General features: G+C 45.1%; 1 protein-coding gene across 1 annotated transcript in view; it reads left to right on the forward strand.

The window, feature by feature from the left end:
- The window catches only part of Fig4 (FIG4 phosphoinositide 5-phosphatase), a 106,463-nt gene that overhangs the window by 16,359 nt on the left and 74,263 nt on the right, over positions 1-15,841 (forward strand). The window contains 8 exon segments of the mRNA XM_050120509.1: positions 586-709; positions 2,890-3,046; positions 5,585-5,635; positions 7,198-7,346; positions 11,212-11,340; positions 14,432-14,532; positions 15,082-15,244; positions 15,625-15,722. Coding sequence (XP_049976466.1) covers positions 586-709; positions 2,890-3,046; positions 5,585-5,635; positions 7,198-7,346; positions 11,212-11,340; positions 14,432-14,532; positions 15,082-15,244; positions 15,625-15,722 — 972 coding nt within the window.

Consider the following 15,841-nt stretch of genomic DNA (forward strand, 5'->3'; position numbering starts at 1 on the left):
TGTACCCATATAGGCTCCTCTTTTGTCAGGTACTTTGGTAGTTATAATTTGGAATCATTTTTATTAAAACTCTTTCAGAAATATTCTGTGTTCCCACAACTATCGATAAATTTATTATTAGGGTTTTTGATTTCCTGCACTGCTCCTCGGAGTCCATGCTCCGGGACCCGCCTGGAAGCTTTTATTAATATGATGAAGTGGTTCTTGGTTTCACTTGGGGGTGGGGATGTTGGACTGGGGAGACCTTTGAGACATGAATAGTTTTGGGCCATCTCATATGAACACACATCTAGCTGAGGGTTTGCATCTCATTTTAAAGGGTCCACAAACGTACTAAAATAGGTGGATCTTTTTGATCCCTGAATCCCAAGACCCCAGTCTAAAGTCCTGACATAATTTACAAACCTTGTGGTGCGATCCAGGCACCAGTCTTAACTGTCCAGTTACGGAACCTGCTGCCTATTACAGTGGTGATGCAGTCCATGGGATCACTGGTGAGTCTTGCAGGCAACCTGCAGTTTTCTGAGATGCATAGCTCCGCAGAGGGGCAAGCGCAGCCTGACAGGTCCTGTGCTGCCTTCACAGCACGTGTACACTCAGCAGGAAGTGCGGGAGCTCCTTGGCCGCTTGGACCTCGGAAACAGAACAAAGAAGGGCCAGAAAGGATCCTCCGGGTTGTTTCGAGCGGTCTCAGCATTTGGTGTTGTCGGTAAGCATTGTGCCTCCTCCCCTCCCTTTTCTGTTTGTTTTGATACAGATTAAAGAGAGCTGATGCAACCCGATGGCGGTATAGTCTTACCACAGCACCTGTGGCTTTGACTGCTTTAAGCTTCATTATCAACCAATCGGACCACAGTTGAACAGTGTCTGCTCTTGTGCTCAGCACTGTTCGGGTTTCTATAGACACTAGTGAACCGAGAAGTGCTTGGAGGGATCTGCTGTCTGGCTTGCCGTGGTTCGAAAAGTAAAAATGAGCTTGACTATAAATATCTACCCCCTGCCCATCTAGAGTTACAGATATAGTAAAACTTGGGGTAAAATGAACAGAATTCCCCCCAAAGACGTGCTACGGTCTAGCCTGTCATAGACCCCTTCTTTGGATGATGTCTTAGATTTTCTACTGCCGTGATAATACCATGATCACAAGCACCTTAGGGAGGAAATGGCCTAGTTAGCTCATGTCTGTTGTCCACCATCCAAGCTGGATATAGTCATCATGCAGGAGTCAGAGCAGAAGCTCAAGACCTAGAGACAGGGATGATGCAGAGGCCATGGAGGGATGCTGCTTACCGACTTGCTCTCCATGGCTTTCACAGCCTGCTTTCTCATACCAGCCAGGGCCACCAGCCCAAGGGTAGCTTCCACAGTGAGCCAGATCTTCCACATGAGCCATCAGTCCAGAAAATGTCCTACAGACTTGCCTATGGGCCAGTCCTGGAGAAGGATTTTCTTGACCAATATTCCTTCTTGCCTGAATACCCAAGCTTGACACAAAGCTAGCCAGCACAGACAGTGGCCACTTTCTTACTCAGTGAGAAAGGTTTTTCAGAATCCCAGCGGTAAAGCATTATATTCTCACTGTATATATAGTATAAGTCACTGGGACTCAGAGACTCGGTTTCCATTGATAGCAAGTTCAGCAGAACTTCAGATAAGGGATTCCAAGCTGTGTTAGCTTTGTTTTCAGGGAGACTGGGCCCTTAGTCTTCTTCAAAGACCCAATGTTGATCCTAAGGCAGGTGTAATGGGTAATCTTGACTGTCGACCTGGCGGGATTTAGAGTTGCCATGAGAACAACCTCAGGGTCTATCTGTGAGTGTGTTCCAGAAACACTTAGCTGAGAAGGTGGGCGGTGCCATGCTGTAGGCTGGAGTCTCAGACTGAAGGGAAAGGAGAACCAACCTAGTGCCAGCCTTTGTCTCTCTACTCTCTTAGTGTGGGTGCAATGCAGCCTGTCCCCTCTTCCAGTGATTCTGTGCCATTTCTTGTTCCCAGCAAAGTCTGTGTCCCTAAAACAGTGAGCCAGCTGAAATCTTCCTTCCTTAGCCAGAAAAGTAATACAGCACAGTTGGCTTCCACCGGCTGGGTGCCTTTGATGTACCTCCTGAGACTTGACAAGTCCTTCGAGGTTCCATGTTGGTAGGACGGGTGTTTGTGGGCCAGAGAATGCTTGTTTAATATCACGTGAGTTCAAATGTGTCTATTCATAAGTTCCATGTACTTTAAATTCCACTTCAGATGCTGATTATATTTTAAACTTAAGAAAAAAGACAGGAACAAATAGATCTTAAGTACAATACTTTTTATTTAGTTACTTAGTAGTCTAACGTAATTATTTTAATGCTGATATTTTACTATAACTTAAAATGTGAGTTTTTATTACCTTATGTATATGAGTATTTTGTCTACATGTATGTCTGTGTACCACGTGCATACCTGGTGCCTGTGGAGGCCAGAGAGTTTGAGGCCAGTATGGGTTACATGGCCCTGCCTTGTGTATAAAGTGTATTCTCTCAGGCATATAGAATGCACACAGAGTACAGATGGTGTGCACCTGGCCTCCAACTCACTGCAGCTGCAGATGTGGAACATCTGCCCCTCCTGCTTCCATCCCAGGTGGTGAGACAATAAGTGTGTGCCCATTGCCTGATTTTATGCAGTGCTGGGATTGAACCCACAGCTGCATGCATGCTGGGCAAGCTCTCTACGAACCGAGCTGCATCTCCAGCTTCTCCAATGATATTTTAGGTTATATAAGTGCCAAAAATGTTTATGGCTGTAAAGTTATGAAAATATTAAATTCAGAAATGTGTAAAGTCTTTGGTTAATATGTATCTAAAATAATTTACATTACTAACGTTATATGACGTTGTATTTATTACCACACAGGTTTCGTCAGGTTTTTAGAAGGCTACTATATTGTGTTAATAACTAAGCGGAGGAAAATGGCGGACATTGGGGGCCATGCGATCTATAAGGTTGAAGATACAAATATGATTTATATCCCCAATGACTCTGTTCGGATTTCTCACCCCGATGAAGCTAGGTATGCACTGGCGCTGACAACTTGCTCTGTGTTTCTGACAATAGGACAAGGAAATAAAAATGTTTAATAGAAACATAAACGGTGGGTCAACATTCCAGTTCCTGTTCTGGGCTGCAAAGGTCTCTCCCTCCCTCCCTCCCTCCCTCCCTCCCTCCCTCCCTCCCTCCCTCCCTCCCTCCCTCCCTCCTTTCTTTCTTTCTTTCTTTCTTTCTTTCTTTCTGTTTCTCTGTAGCTTTGGAGCCAGTCCTGGAACTAGCTCTTGTAGACCAAGATGGCCTCGAACTCATAGAGATCCTCTTGCCTCTGCCTCCTGAGTGCTGGGATTAAAGTTGGGCACCACCACTACCCACTAGGTCTTTTCTTACAGTTTAGACTGCGTGGCGTGTAGACATTATTGGGGATAATAATTATTGTGAATACTGTCTACATATCATACAGTATTAATTGTAAGATAATTTCATTTTAAGATTATTAAATCCCTATATTAAACATGACAGAGCATAACTAAATTCTAAACTACTACCAACCATAAAGATATCTTTTAATTTTTATAACGTGACAGCTGAACCTTTCTAACTTTAAATCTACTAATTTGATAATAATTTACCTCACATTCACAAGTCTCCAATAATTTTACCAAACCTATAAGAGATTTTAGATCTACAGAAAATCAGGCAATAAAAACAGTCCAGTAAATACCAATTTGCCCTTCTTCTAAATTCACCATTAGTTCCCTCTGCTTAGATACATTCCTCCCCGCTCCTCTATACACAAGCAGACTCCATTTTTCTAAGTTGCTTTGTTGAGAAATATGCAAACTTGGAATCTGAATCTGTCTTGAACCCTGATGTGGTGGCACGATGGGAAATCCATAGCCACTTCTGATGACACGTCACAGTCAGAGAACAGATACGCTGGCCACTGTACAAAACCTTAGGGTGTGTGTGAAACACAACCAAATTCTGTGCTTAGACTTGAGTCCCATTCCCAAGGTTACTTCACTGTGTTTACACGTATATTCCAGAAATGCCCAAGTATGAAACACTTCTGATCTCAAGCATCTCCTACAACTATCTGTATCAAGAGACCTTAAATTTAATATTAATTTGTTACCATAGTTTGTAGTTCATATGCTTCCTAAAAATGTCCCAATAAAGTCCTTTATGGTTAGTTTTGTACCTGTGTGCATGCGCACTCACGTCTTGGAGAATCTAATTGAAATTCACAGGCTGTGCCTGCCATGTTGAAATGTACAAAAGTCCTCTAGTTTTCTTTTCTTTTTCTTCTTTTTTCCTTTCCTTTTCCTTCCTTCCTTTATTACTTTTTCTTTCTCTTTTTGTTTTTCTAGACAGGGTTTCTAACAGCCCTGGCTGTTCTGGAACTTGCTCTGTAGACCAAGCTGGCCTTGAACTCAGAGTTCCACCTGCCTCTTACCTCCTAAGTGCTGGGATCAAAGGTGTGCACCACCACTGCCCAGCTGCAGGTCTTCTAGTTTTCCTTTGGTGGCTTGCACATTTTTTAAGGTTCTTGCAAAAGGTCCCACAATATGGATTTTTCTGACTGTTCATAGCCTCTCCAGCAAAGCAGCTAAGGTGTCTGTGCTACCCATTGCTTCACACGGGGCATTAGCGCTGGGGAGATGGCCCAGTGGATGAAGTGCTTACTGCCCAAGCACGAGGATGCACCCATGTAGAAATCCAGGTGTGGCTGCTGGCTCCTTGAACCCAAGAGCTGGAGGCCGAGGAGACAGGAGCATCACTGGGACCCTCCAGCAGCCATTCTAGCTGAAAAAACTAGCTCCAGGTTCAGGGTGGGTGAGAGTCCACATCTCACAGAACAAGGCCGAGAAGCGCTACAGAGGGGCACCCACCACCCGGCTTCTGCGTGTACCCACCACCCGGCTTCTGCATGTACCCACCACCGGCTTCTGCATGTACCCACCACCCGGCTTCTGCATGTACCCACCACCCGGCTTCTGCATGTACCCACCACCCGGCTTCTGCGTGTACCCACCACCCGGCTTCTGCATGTACCCACCACCTAGCTTCTGCATGTACCCACCACCCGGCTTCTGCGTGTACCCACCACCCGGCTTCTGCGTGTACCCACCACCTGACTTCAGCATGCACCCGCCGCCCGGCCTCTGCGTGCTTGCACACCCACTATTGTATTCTTGTCCGTTTTCACATTAAATACTTTCCAACTTAAAGTTATGGTTACCCACAACGTTTTGTTAACTTGTGTACCTGCCTTGTCTCTATACTCTGAGAATTTCTAAAACTCACTGAAAAAAACAAACTGTCCTAATCCTGCCCTGCCCCCAGTCTGTGCCCCGCCCATTTGAGGGCAGTCACTACATAAAGAGGAGCAGAGTAAGTCAAGGGTCTCAGAGATGGTCGACAGATGCATGCCCGTGCCAGGGATAGCTGGGATTCCTCCACCCAGTGAGCACACCTCTAATGCAAGGATACCCTGACTGCATGCTAAGCCATGAAAAATAATAGTTCATGTTTATGATGTGCTTTACTTTTTTTAAAGGTACCTAAGGATATTTCAAAATGTGGATCTATCTAGCAACTTTTACTTTAGGTAAGTTTGAGCCTGATTGTACTTCTATTCGTCACTGTAATAGATTAGATTATAGAGCAAGAATTGGGATGCAACCAATAGCCAGATTATTTCATATAAAATCATTAAACTCTAGGAATTTCTTCCTTTAAAAAACTTGATTCTTGAAAATTTAAGTGGATAACTTTAAAGGTATTTATTGTCACTATAAAAATTACCTTCATTTCAGGGGGAAATTAATATAATTTAAAGAAATAATCTCATTTTGGAATTTTAAATTATAAAATTGTATTAGTTCTAATGTAGAGTTGTAACAGTGCCATAGTTCAGTTTCAGTTAGTGATCTTGCAAAATTAAGTAAAAATTAATTAGAAATAGGTAAAAGTATTGCGATACTGATGAATTAATAGTTTTGGTGGAATGGATGTAGCGTTAAGCAGGTGTGAAAATACATCCCAAGGATAGGTTTTGGTAGAGAAAATATAAATCTTCCTTGGTATAGAGATATTTGTGGATATCTGTTTAACATAGCTAGCAAGCAGACAAACCAAGCTGATAATTAATCAAATAAGCAAATAGTAGACCATTATGACAAAGTGTTAAGCTGTGACCGGTAGGTAGGCTGGGCTGAATCGGGTATTGTGGTAGAAGGAGGATTCTGTCTGCTGTACTGTACAGAGGGAAAAGTAGAACACAAAATAGCATTCACTGATCAGAACCTGAGTTGGGCTGGACAGGGCATTCACCAATTAGGACCTGAGTAGGGCAGGAGCCAGTTGACCCGAGTTGGACTAGAGCTGGGGCATTCACCAATCAGGAGCCCAGTCGCGCTGGAGCTGGGACATTCACCAATCCGGACCTGAGTCTGCAGGAGCACGGGCCAGCAGCCTCCCTGCACAGCAGTGGTGTGCACAGACCAGCTGCTTTGCATTTTTAAAGATTTCTCTTTAGTTGTTAATAGTCAACTATTTATGAAATAAACACAAATATATAATGTAAAGCTACTGCATGTATGCCTGCAGGCCAGAAGAGGGCACCAGATCGCATTACAGATGGTTGTGAGCCACTACATGGTTGCTAGGAATTGAACTCAAGATTTCTAGAAAAACAGCCAGTGCTGTTACCCGCTGAACCACCTCTCTAGCCCTGTCGGTAGTTGTTTTTGCTCATGTGTAAACCATGGTCGAGAGAGCCCTGCGTTAGTGATGACAATCCTGTACTTCACTGTACCTTCTATAGAACCACATTTGTGGACAGAAGGAAGTTGACCTGGTACGATAGCAGACTTTGACGCAGAAAAAAAGATGCATGCTGTGTCAGCAAATATACGTGACACATAGCATAGCTGTGTCAGCAAATACCTGACACATAGCGTAGCTGTGTATTTCTAGTGCAGACACGTAAGTCAGGCGGTGAGGTTTTGTTTCGTTTCCAGTCGTGCTCTGAAGTGCTCATTTAACAGCATTGCTTCCAAGTGAAACAGCAGGTGTGAGGTTATCTAGCTCAGAGTGTAATTCCTCTTGGAAGCTAGGACTGTGAAACGCTCTGCTTCTGTAAGTTCTTACGTCTGAACCTCTTCTCAGTTACAGCTACGATTTGTCCCACTCGCTTCAGTACAATCTCACCGTCTTGCGGATGCCCCTGGAGATGCTAAAGTCCGAAACCTCCAAGACGCGCCAGGAGAGCTTTGACATCTTTGAAGATGAAGGGTTAACTGCCCAGGGTGGCAGCGGTAGGTGGTTCCTGCACACCTAATACATGCTAATGTGGCTTCTCATTACGTTCTCTCACTTGTCTTGGCCTTATCCCTTGGTGGTCTCTATCCTTACATGGGTCATTAGGAGACACAAACTTGACCAATTCATTTTTAAAGCCATCCTTAATCACCATGTGATTTTATTTATAGACCAGAGATTATATGCTGTCGGTTTCTAGAAATTATTCATATACTTTTTACAATCAAATCTTGTCTTTTGGTGAAGTTTTATGGGGAGTTACTCTTTGAATAATGTAGAGTGTACACCATCTTATTTTCCTTTATAGAGATTAGTCAATTTATGAGTCAAGATTGGGGCAAAAGTTACCATAGGTTGCCTGTTATGTGCTAGACATTGACATACGATATTCTAAGCCACATACAACCTCTGCTGGGTAGGTACAGCCCAGTTGTGCAGACATTAAGACAAAGTAGGAAACTGAGGCCCAAAGATGAAGATCTAATATCAAATGGTCAGTGTCCAGAGGCCACTGATACTGTGACTGGCCTCAGCTTGAACAGTCTGTATCAGTCTATATCAGTCTCTCAGAGGTCCGGCTTCTTGCCTGGCACCATCAGGCTACTGCTAGACCACAGTACGACTAGCCTGGGGAGCCCCTGGAGACCTGACTAAGTCAAGCACCCCGTGCCCGCTTGCCCCTCTGTCAGCACCTTTATTGCCAGAGTTTTGGGTTTGGTCTAGAGCTAGCAAAGCAAACAGCTTGCTGTTATGAATGCTGTGGCAGAATCCTTTCAAGGGTAAAGTTAAAGATAGTACCTTAGCTGAAGAAGGAGAGCCGTGGAAATGTGGTAAGGGTAAAGTTAAGATACCTTAGCTGAAGAAGGACAGCCATGGAAACATTGTAAGCCAGTGGTGGCTCTGAGTTCCTTGCTTCATGCAACTTAAATGGTCATGATGTTGATGCAGGGGCAGAGGCAGAACCCATTGTACAGTAGACGGAGGTTTGTCCTTGAGGGACGCATGGGAGGGAGCTGTGCTTCCCCACGACTCTGTTAGTGCCTGGCCTGTTTTCAACGCCTGTTACTCCGGCATTGCACTCTGATTAGAGTTACCTGATAATCACTTGCACCGAGGCCAAGCAGGTCCGTGCTTCAGACACCTGAACTGTGACCCAAATTATGGGGTACCCGTAGAGGTCAGGCAGCTAGTGAGTATTTAATAAAGCCAAAAGTGTTACTGAATTTGCCCCCTGTGCCACCCAGATCTGAGTTTGAATGTATGCTCTGGGTTCTGGAGTAGGCCTCTGACGTGACTTTTGAGTGTCCGGAGCAGTTCTGGGTAGCTGGGACTGAAGAGCTAGTGTCTTGTTGCTGTTGTAGACCTCTGCTAGGTGATGTCACAGCGCACACACCATCTCCCAGGAGAAAGTCCAGAGTAGGACTTAAGGAGACAAACGTGCCACCAGAAGCTATATTCTCTTCTCAAGGAAGAGAAACCAATTCCTGTCCTTTCGTCATCGTCTAGGAATTGTTCCCTGTTGCTCACTGGTGACTTTCCATCTGGAAGCCAGCAGTGACTGGTGAATTGTTCTTCACACATTGACTCACCCAGAGCTCCCGCGGCCGCTTCCCTTTTCACCTGTAAGAACCTGTGATTATACTGGGTTGTGTGCATGAGCCACAGTAATCTCCATGGCTCAAGTCATCGGATTAGTGCCCTCAATCCCGTCTACTTCTGTGTCTCCTTGTCGTTGGTATTACCAAGTGCTGGCAGTTAGGATTCGGCTGTCTTTCCTGGGCTTTGCAATTATTCATCTGGAGAAACTGGTGGGAAATGGGGAGTGCGGGTAGAAGAGTAAAATTGCCAAATCTCCACCACCTCTCTGGTGTACCGGGAAGTGCGCTAAGGATTCAGATAAGCTCTTCAGTCCAAACATCTCTGAGATGGGTGGGAGTATTTCCTGTTTACAGGCTGTGGAGAGACTGCTGTGTTCCACATGAGTTAGTTCTTGGCAAACACACTCATTAGCCAACTACAAGTATTTAAGTCGTTTTGTTAGAAGGTGACCAAGAGAGGGATCGTGCCTCTGAAAAGTCCTTTGGTGCTGGAGCTCAGGGATATAGCACCTTCAGAGACAAAAAGCCCAGCTGAACCAGTGCCTGCGGGGGCAGAGCAGCACCTGTCCTGCAGGGCTAGCAGTGTTTTCCAGACACCGCGCACCCATTGTGCTTCCTCTTAGTTCTTTATTCTTATGTTTTATCCTGCACACGTATCACTTAATTCTGGTTAATACATCTGCACTATGGTCAGGGCATGGACAGTCCCAGAAGAATTGCCAAGGTGCGTATGACTGGCAGGTGTGGAAGGCTGGGGAGACCTAGAAAGACACTAAACAAAGTCACAACAAGATGGCGTCACCTTAGCCATTTCAATACTAAGTCACTGGTTTAAAGCGGCAGAGTGGGAGACTGTCTGATACAACACTGTACGCCAACCTTTGGGCATGCTCTGATCTCTCCTCTCTTGCAGGGTCTCCTGTAGCCCAGGCTGGCCTCAGACTTGTAGAGCTGAGGATGATCTTGATTTCCCCCTCCTGTTTTCTCCTCCCCCAAACTGAAATTAGAGGCATGGGCCAGAGAAGTATCATTGCACCTGGTTTATGTTGTGCTGGGGATTGAACCCAGGCCTCATATATGCAAGGCAAGCATGCCACCAGTGGGCTACATCTGAGCCCATACAGTTTCTTATATGGTGCACTGAAACAGCAGGGGCATCTAGATTTGACTCTTCCATGTTTGTATGTGGTATGTCTGGGCACCATGTGTGTCCTTGCTGTCCATGGGGGTCAAAAGAGGACATTAGATCTCCTGGAACTAAAGTTACAGATCATTGTGAACTGCCACGTGGGTGCTGCGAATCAAATCTGGGTCCTTTGCAAGAGAAGCAAATGCATTTAACTGCTGAGCCATTTGTTCAGCCTCTAGTTTTTATAAATTAAATTGAAATGTATTCAACCTAAATAAATATCAGATGACACTTTGAAGGGAAGAAGATAAGGTTGCCTGACTGCCAGCATCTAGAGGATTTAATTCACTCATATAAATATGCTTATTTCTTATTTTTCACTCCATATATGTTCTGAGACACTCATTGCTATTTAATAATAAATTCATCTTGATATGAGGATGTTTGGTGATACACGAAAAAGCCTTGATGTAATAACTAATGTCTCACAGGAAGTATGAACAGTGCACCCCCTAAACCTGAGCCCGTCACGTGCACAGTGCACCCCTTCACCTAAGCCCGTCACGTGCACAGTGCACCCCTTAACCTAAACCCTGCATGTGCACAGTGTACCCCTTACCCTAAGCCAGTTACCTGCACAGTGCACCCCTTATCCTAAGCCTGTTATGTGCACAGTGCACCCCTTACCCTAAGCCTGTTACCTGCATAGTGCACCCCTTACCCTAAGCCAGTTACCTGCACAGTGTACCCCTTATCCTAAGCCCGTCACATACACAGTGCACCCCTTATCCTAAGCCCGTCACGTACACAGTGCACCCCTTATCCTAAGCCCGTCATGTGCACAGTTTACCTCTTATTCTAAGCCCTTCATGTGCATGGTGCATCCTTTACCCTAAACCCTGCATGTGCAGTTGGTTCCCATTTTCTTTTGAGTTAAAAACTGATAAATCAGAAAGCTCACTTCTTGTTCGGCTTTGAAGGAAACAGCACAGTGCCCAGAGTGCTGACAGTCATTGGATTGCCCTGGAAAGTGGCGGGTGTCCAGGCTTGTATTCTGACCTTAAAAACACAAGTTAAAATGTGCTGATGCCAGTCAATGTCTTTATCTTTCTGTTGCCAACTCTTGTTTTTCAGGCGTGTTTGGGATCTCCAGCGAGCCTTACATGAAGTATGTATGGAACGGTGAACTTCTGGATATAATCAAAAGCACAGTGCATCGCGACTGGCTGCTGTATATTATTCATGGGTTCTGTGGGCAATCAAGTATCCTTTTCATAAACACAGATGCATGCATTATGCCATGCCGGTGTGTAGGCAGCAATCATCACTCTGCACCTGCCCTAGTTAGGGTTACTGCTGCAGTGATAGCACATAAACCCACGGCAGACTTAGTGAGAGAAGGGTTTATCTGGCTTATGCATCTACATCGGCTCATCATGGAAGGAAGTCAGGGTAGGAACTCAAGCGCACAGGAATCTGAAGGCAGGTGCTGATGCGGAGGCATGGAGAGCTGCTGCTTGCTGCCTTGACCTTTGTGGCTTCCTCAGCCTGCTTTCTTATAGAACCCAGGACCACCAGCCCAGGGGTGGTCCCACTCCCGATGGACTGGGCCCTTTCCTGTCAATCACCAGTTGGGAAAACACTTGGCAGGCTTTCCCAAAGCCCAGTCTAATCGAGGCATTTTTCAGTCAAGGTTCCCATCTCTCAAAAGACTCCAGCCCGTGTCAAGTTGACATAAAACTAGCCAATACGACACTCCTACAGGAAAACTTAGCCATGTAAGTGGAAATGCAATGAAGAGTGCAGACTCTCTGACCTTATAGGAGCACAGAAATACTATAAATACCAAAGACGAAAGGGCCATGTGCTTAGTACCCTAACTATAGCCAACGAGGATTGTGTGTGCCTGGGAGAAGGAATGGAGTGCCCGATAGGTGGCGGGAACGTGGCAGCCTCATGGGAACAGACCTTGTCCAAAGCATAAACGTCAGTCAGGCCTTAGCAATGAGTACACAGAGAGGACACAGGTTGGACAAGCACCACAGACCTGGAAAAGATAGCTGTTTTCTTGCGATGTGTATGTACAACCTCAGGGAGATGGGGTGTGTCTTAGTTGGAGTTCCTGTGGCTGTGAAGAAACACCGTGACCATAGCAACACTATAGAGGATGAAATTTGATTGGGGTGACTTTCAGTTTCAGAGATTTGGTCCATTATCATCATGGCAGAACTGGGGCCATGCAGGCAGACACAGTACTAGACAAGGAGCTGAGAATTCTACATGTTGACCTGCAGACAACAGGAAGTAAGCTGTCTCATTAGGTGTAGTTTGAGCATAGAAGACCTCCAAGTTCACCCCCAGAGTGATACACTTCCTCCAGCCAGGCCACACCTACTCCAACAAAGCCACATCTCCTCATAGTCCCGCTCCTATGGGGGCCATTTTCTTCCAAACTCCCACAGATACCATGGGCAAGGTAAGTGTGGGACTCAGATTGCCTCAGTAGTCAGTCGCGGCTCACCAGATTGCTTTTGTCAGGCTAAGGACTTGGAGTTCTTGAAAGGTTAGTTCAGGAAGGTGACATGTATAAAGTAGCCCCTGAAGCTTGAGTTGACCGCCATTGTCCAATTGCATGAAGTACAAATGGGATGAGGGATATGTACAAGAAAAGACTGCAGTAGTGGTTGGGTCCTGACGAGGTGGAGCCCTGCCTTGGGAAGGAATGTGATGGACGGTGTTGATCCTGCCTTTGCGTTGTGAGGAGGCGGAGGGCAGGACAAGCTATCCAGCAGTGGTTGGCTTCTCTTGCTACCTCTTGAGACAACAGAGGGCATTTGTGAATTCTGTTGGGCTTTTAGAAACCTACAGTATAATTATTAAAGGAATGGTTTTTGAGGCCATTGAGTGGGTGATGGGGCCATGGTTGTACCGTCTTACACTCTGGAGTGTTTGGGGTGGCAGCCAAGGGGCACAGCCTGGAAGAGCCACAATGCTGCTGCTCTGTACTGAGTGGGGGACAGGAGAGGCTGGGCATGGCACACAGAGGGGCTTTGAAACGGAGCTGGGGGAGAACCTGGCTCACTTTATGATCACTTAAGCACCTGGCAAAATTAGGTCCTGAATCACTTTTGTGTCTTCCCAAAACTCCAGTCTTCCGGGAAGAATGTGAAAGCTTCACCACAAAGATACCAAAGAGAATGCGCTACGGTGTCTAAAGACCGTTTCTGAAGTGTAGTTCTAGCCTGGCTTCTATTTGCAAGACTAGCTCGGGGCCTGACATACGATAATCATAATAAATGTGTGTTTTTAAAATAGTAAACAGCATCATTAGGTTATCATTTTAAAGCTCATTAGTTTAAATGATGAGCCCGGGCTGTTGGTGATCAGTCACCTAATGGAGTCTGGAAGCCCGTGTTGTGTAGGAGTAATTGCTGTCTAGTAAGCAATTACTACAGGCCAGACACTAGAAATTTTACAGCAGTTACCCCAGCTCATCCTCCCGGCAACCCAGCAGCGGTACAGGCTGGCGATTCTCTTAGCCGGAATACTTTCGGCCAGAAGTGTTTCAGAGTTTGAATGTTTTAGATTTTGGAGTATTTGCCTAAATCTTAGATAACCTGAGGATGGACTTCAAGTTCATTTATGTTCCTTATACATCTTGAACACTGGGACTAAAGATATTTATGCGATATTTTTAGAGTGCCTATGTTTTGATTGGCCCATACCACAAGGTCAGGTATAGAATTTTATAATTTGGGGTCATAATGGCACTAAAAAACTTCTGATTTCAAGGAATTTTTTTCTGGACTACAGTTGCTCAACCTGTAGCTGCTTTTCTATTCATTTTTCTGTAGATGAGATTGTAACTCAGAAAGTTAAATGACTTAAACAAGATGCTGTAGGTTGATGAAACAGTTCATGGTGACATTAAGTGTTTAGGCTTTGGGTTGCTTTTGCAGTGTTATATCACTCCTCTCCTCAGTATCAACAGCTTTTTCCTAATTCACACTTAGCTGTAAATGGCACGGGCCCTTGGGAGAGGCGTGGATGCTAATGAGTGAGGAAGGGCTGGCTGTACTTCTTACATTATTACTTGGTTACAAGGGGAAGCATAATACAGGAAACCTGAGTATTTTCTTGAAAAGCCAGAGAAATCACCACGTGAGCACATGGGGGTGTTGCCATCAAACCCAGACAGATCTGAGGAACCATTGGGTGCCCTGCTATTTCATTCCTGGTGGAGCTCTTAGTGTCTTAAAAGATTGGACAAGATGTATTAAATGCATAAGGGATAATGATTCCTTGTAGCTTTCTGTGCCAACCAAACGTGCGGAGCTTTAACTTGGTTTCTAAGAGCTATTGATCTACGGACGACCTGTGTATGTGACGCTCATAGCCAGAAGGTCCAGTAAGTTTGCTGGGACTCGTTTTCTCAAGAGAGGTGCGAACTGTGAGGTGAGACAACAAACCACACTGTTGTGGTGGTCTAACCTTTCCCATCAGAAACGACAAACCACACTGCTGTGATGGCCTAACCTTTCCCATCAGCTTTGCTGAGAGTGACAAAGCTGTGGCCCTCTAACAAATTAACTCCCTATTATTAATGCATTTTGTTTGTGTGTGTGCATGCGCACATCTTTTTGGTCATCCAAATTGTATTTTCTTACATCCTTGTGCGTTTTTTAATCTCCTGAATAATCTTACATAATTGTTTTTCTTTTCTCTGCCATCCCACCATTTATACTGGCCAAAACGTTATTTGATATTTTTGTTGAGTAACTAATTCGATTTATTTTCCAGTCTATTCTCTGCTGTTGTTAATTGTTTTTTCTTTATCATGTTTTAATCTGCCTTTTCCGGTGTATACTCTGAATATTGACGGTGTGTGGCTTACCTCTTTTAGGATGCATGGAGAATAGGAGTTATAATTTCATTGTGATTTTGGATATTGCTCATTTAAAAGTTCTGAGAGCATAAGCTATCTTCGGTTGCACCTTCCTCCAGGGTGATGTTGCAAACGAAGTGGAGACTGAGCAGCTCGTCTGTGATGCTTCGGTGATGTCTTTTACTGCAGGCAGCTATTCTTCTTATGTACAAGTCAGAGGATCGGTTCCCTTATACTGGTCCCAAGACATCTCGACTATGATGCCTAAACCACCCATTACACGTGCGTAAGCCGGCCTGCTGGGAGTGGCTCTTGTCTGCTGTCATTCACGATGATCATTGTCACTTAATAATTACTTGGGTTGGGGGAGAGTTTGGTCTTTTGAGCAAGAGCGTATGGAGGAGTTGGCTGTCTGTAGTGAATTCAGCCTTAATTTAAACCATTAGTGGATTGCATGTTATTTTGCTTCAGAAATGACAGTCTTTCAGATTTAATGAGTACTTGCTGGATTAATGTCTAGTAAGCTCCTTGAGGAGATTTGGGAAATGAAGGTGCTAGGTTGGTTGAACTGTATTTCTTTTCCACGTTTTTGAAAACCCTACACTTCTTTTATTCCTGCCTCATGGTGCCCTTGGGTGTTTGTCTACCTTTCTTCTTCCCAGTGGACCAGGCGGACCCCTTCGCACACGTTGCTGCTCTTCACTTTGACCAGATGCTGCAGAGGTTTGGCTCCCCCATTATCATCTTGAATTTAGTGAAGGTATGATGTGCTCGCCACACGCACTGGACCTCAGACAAAAGCATTAGCCAGCTGCGCTTTGCCTTCCCCAGGGAAAGAGGGAGGACAGAGATGAGGAGGGATGGGGACGTATCCGCTGT

The sequence above is a fragment of the Alexandromys fortis genome, unplaced genomic scaffold (genome assembly GCF_014885135.2).
Source record: "Alexandromys fortis isolate MF-2015 unplaced genomic scaffold, M_Fortis_MF-2015_v1.1 scaffold_175, whole genome shotgun sequence".
Taxonomy (NCBI): domain Eukaryota; kingdom Metazoa; phylum Chordata; class Mammalia; order Rodentia; family Cricetidae; genus Alexandromys; species Alexandromys fortis.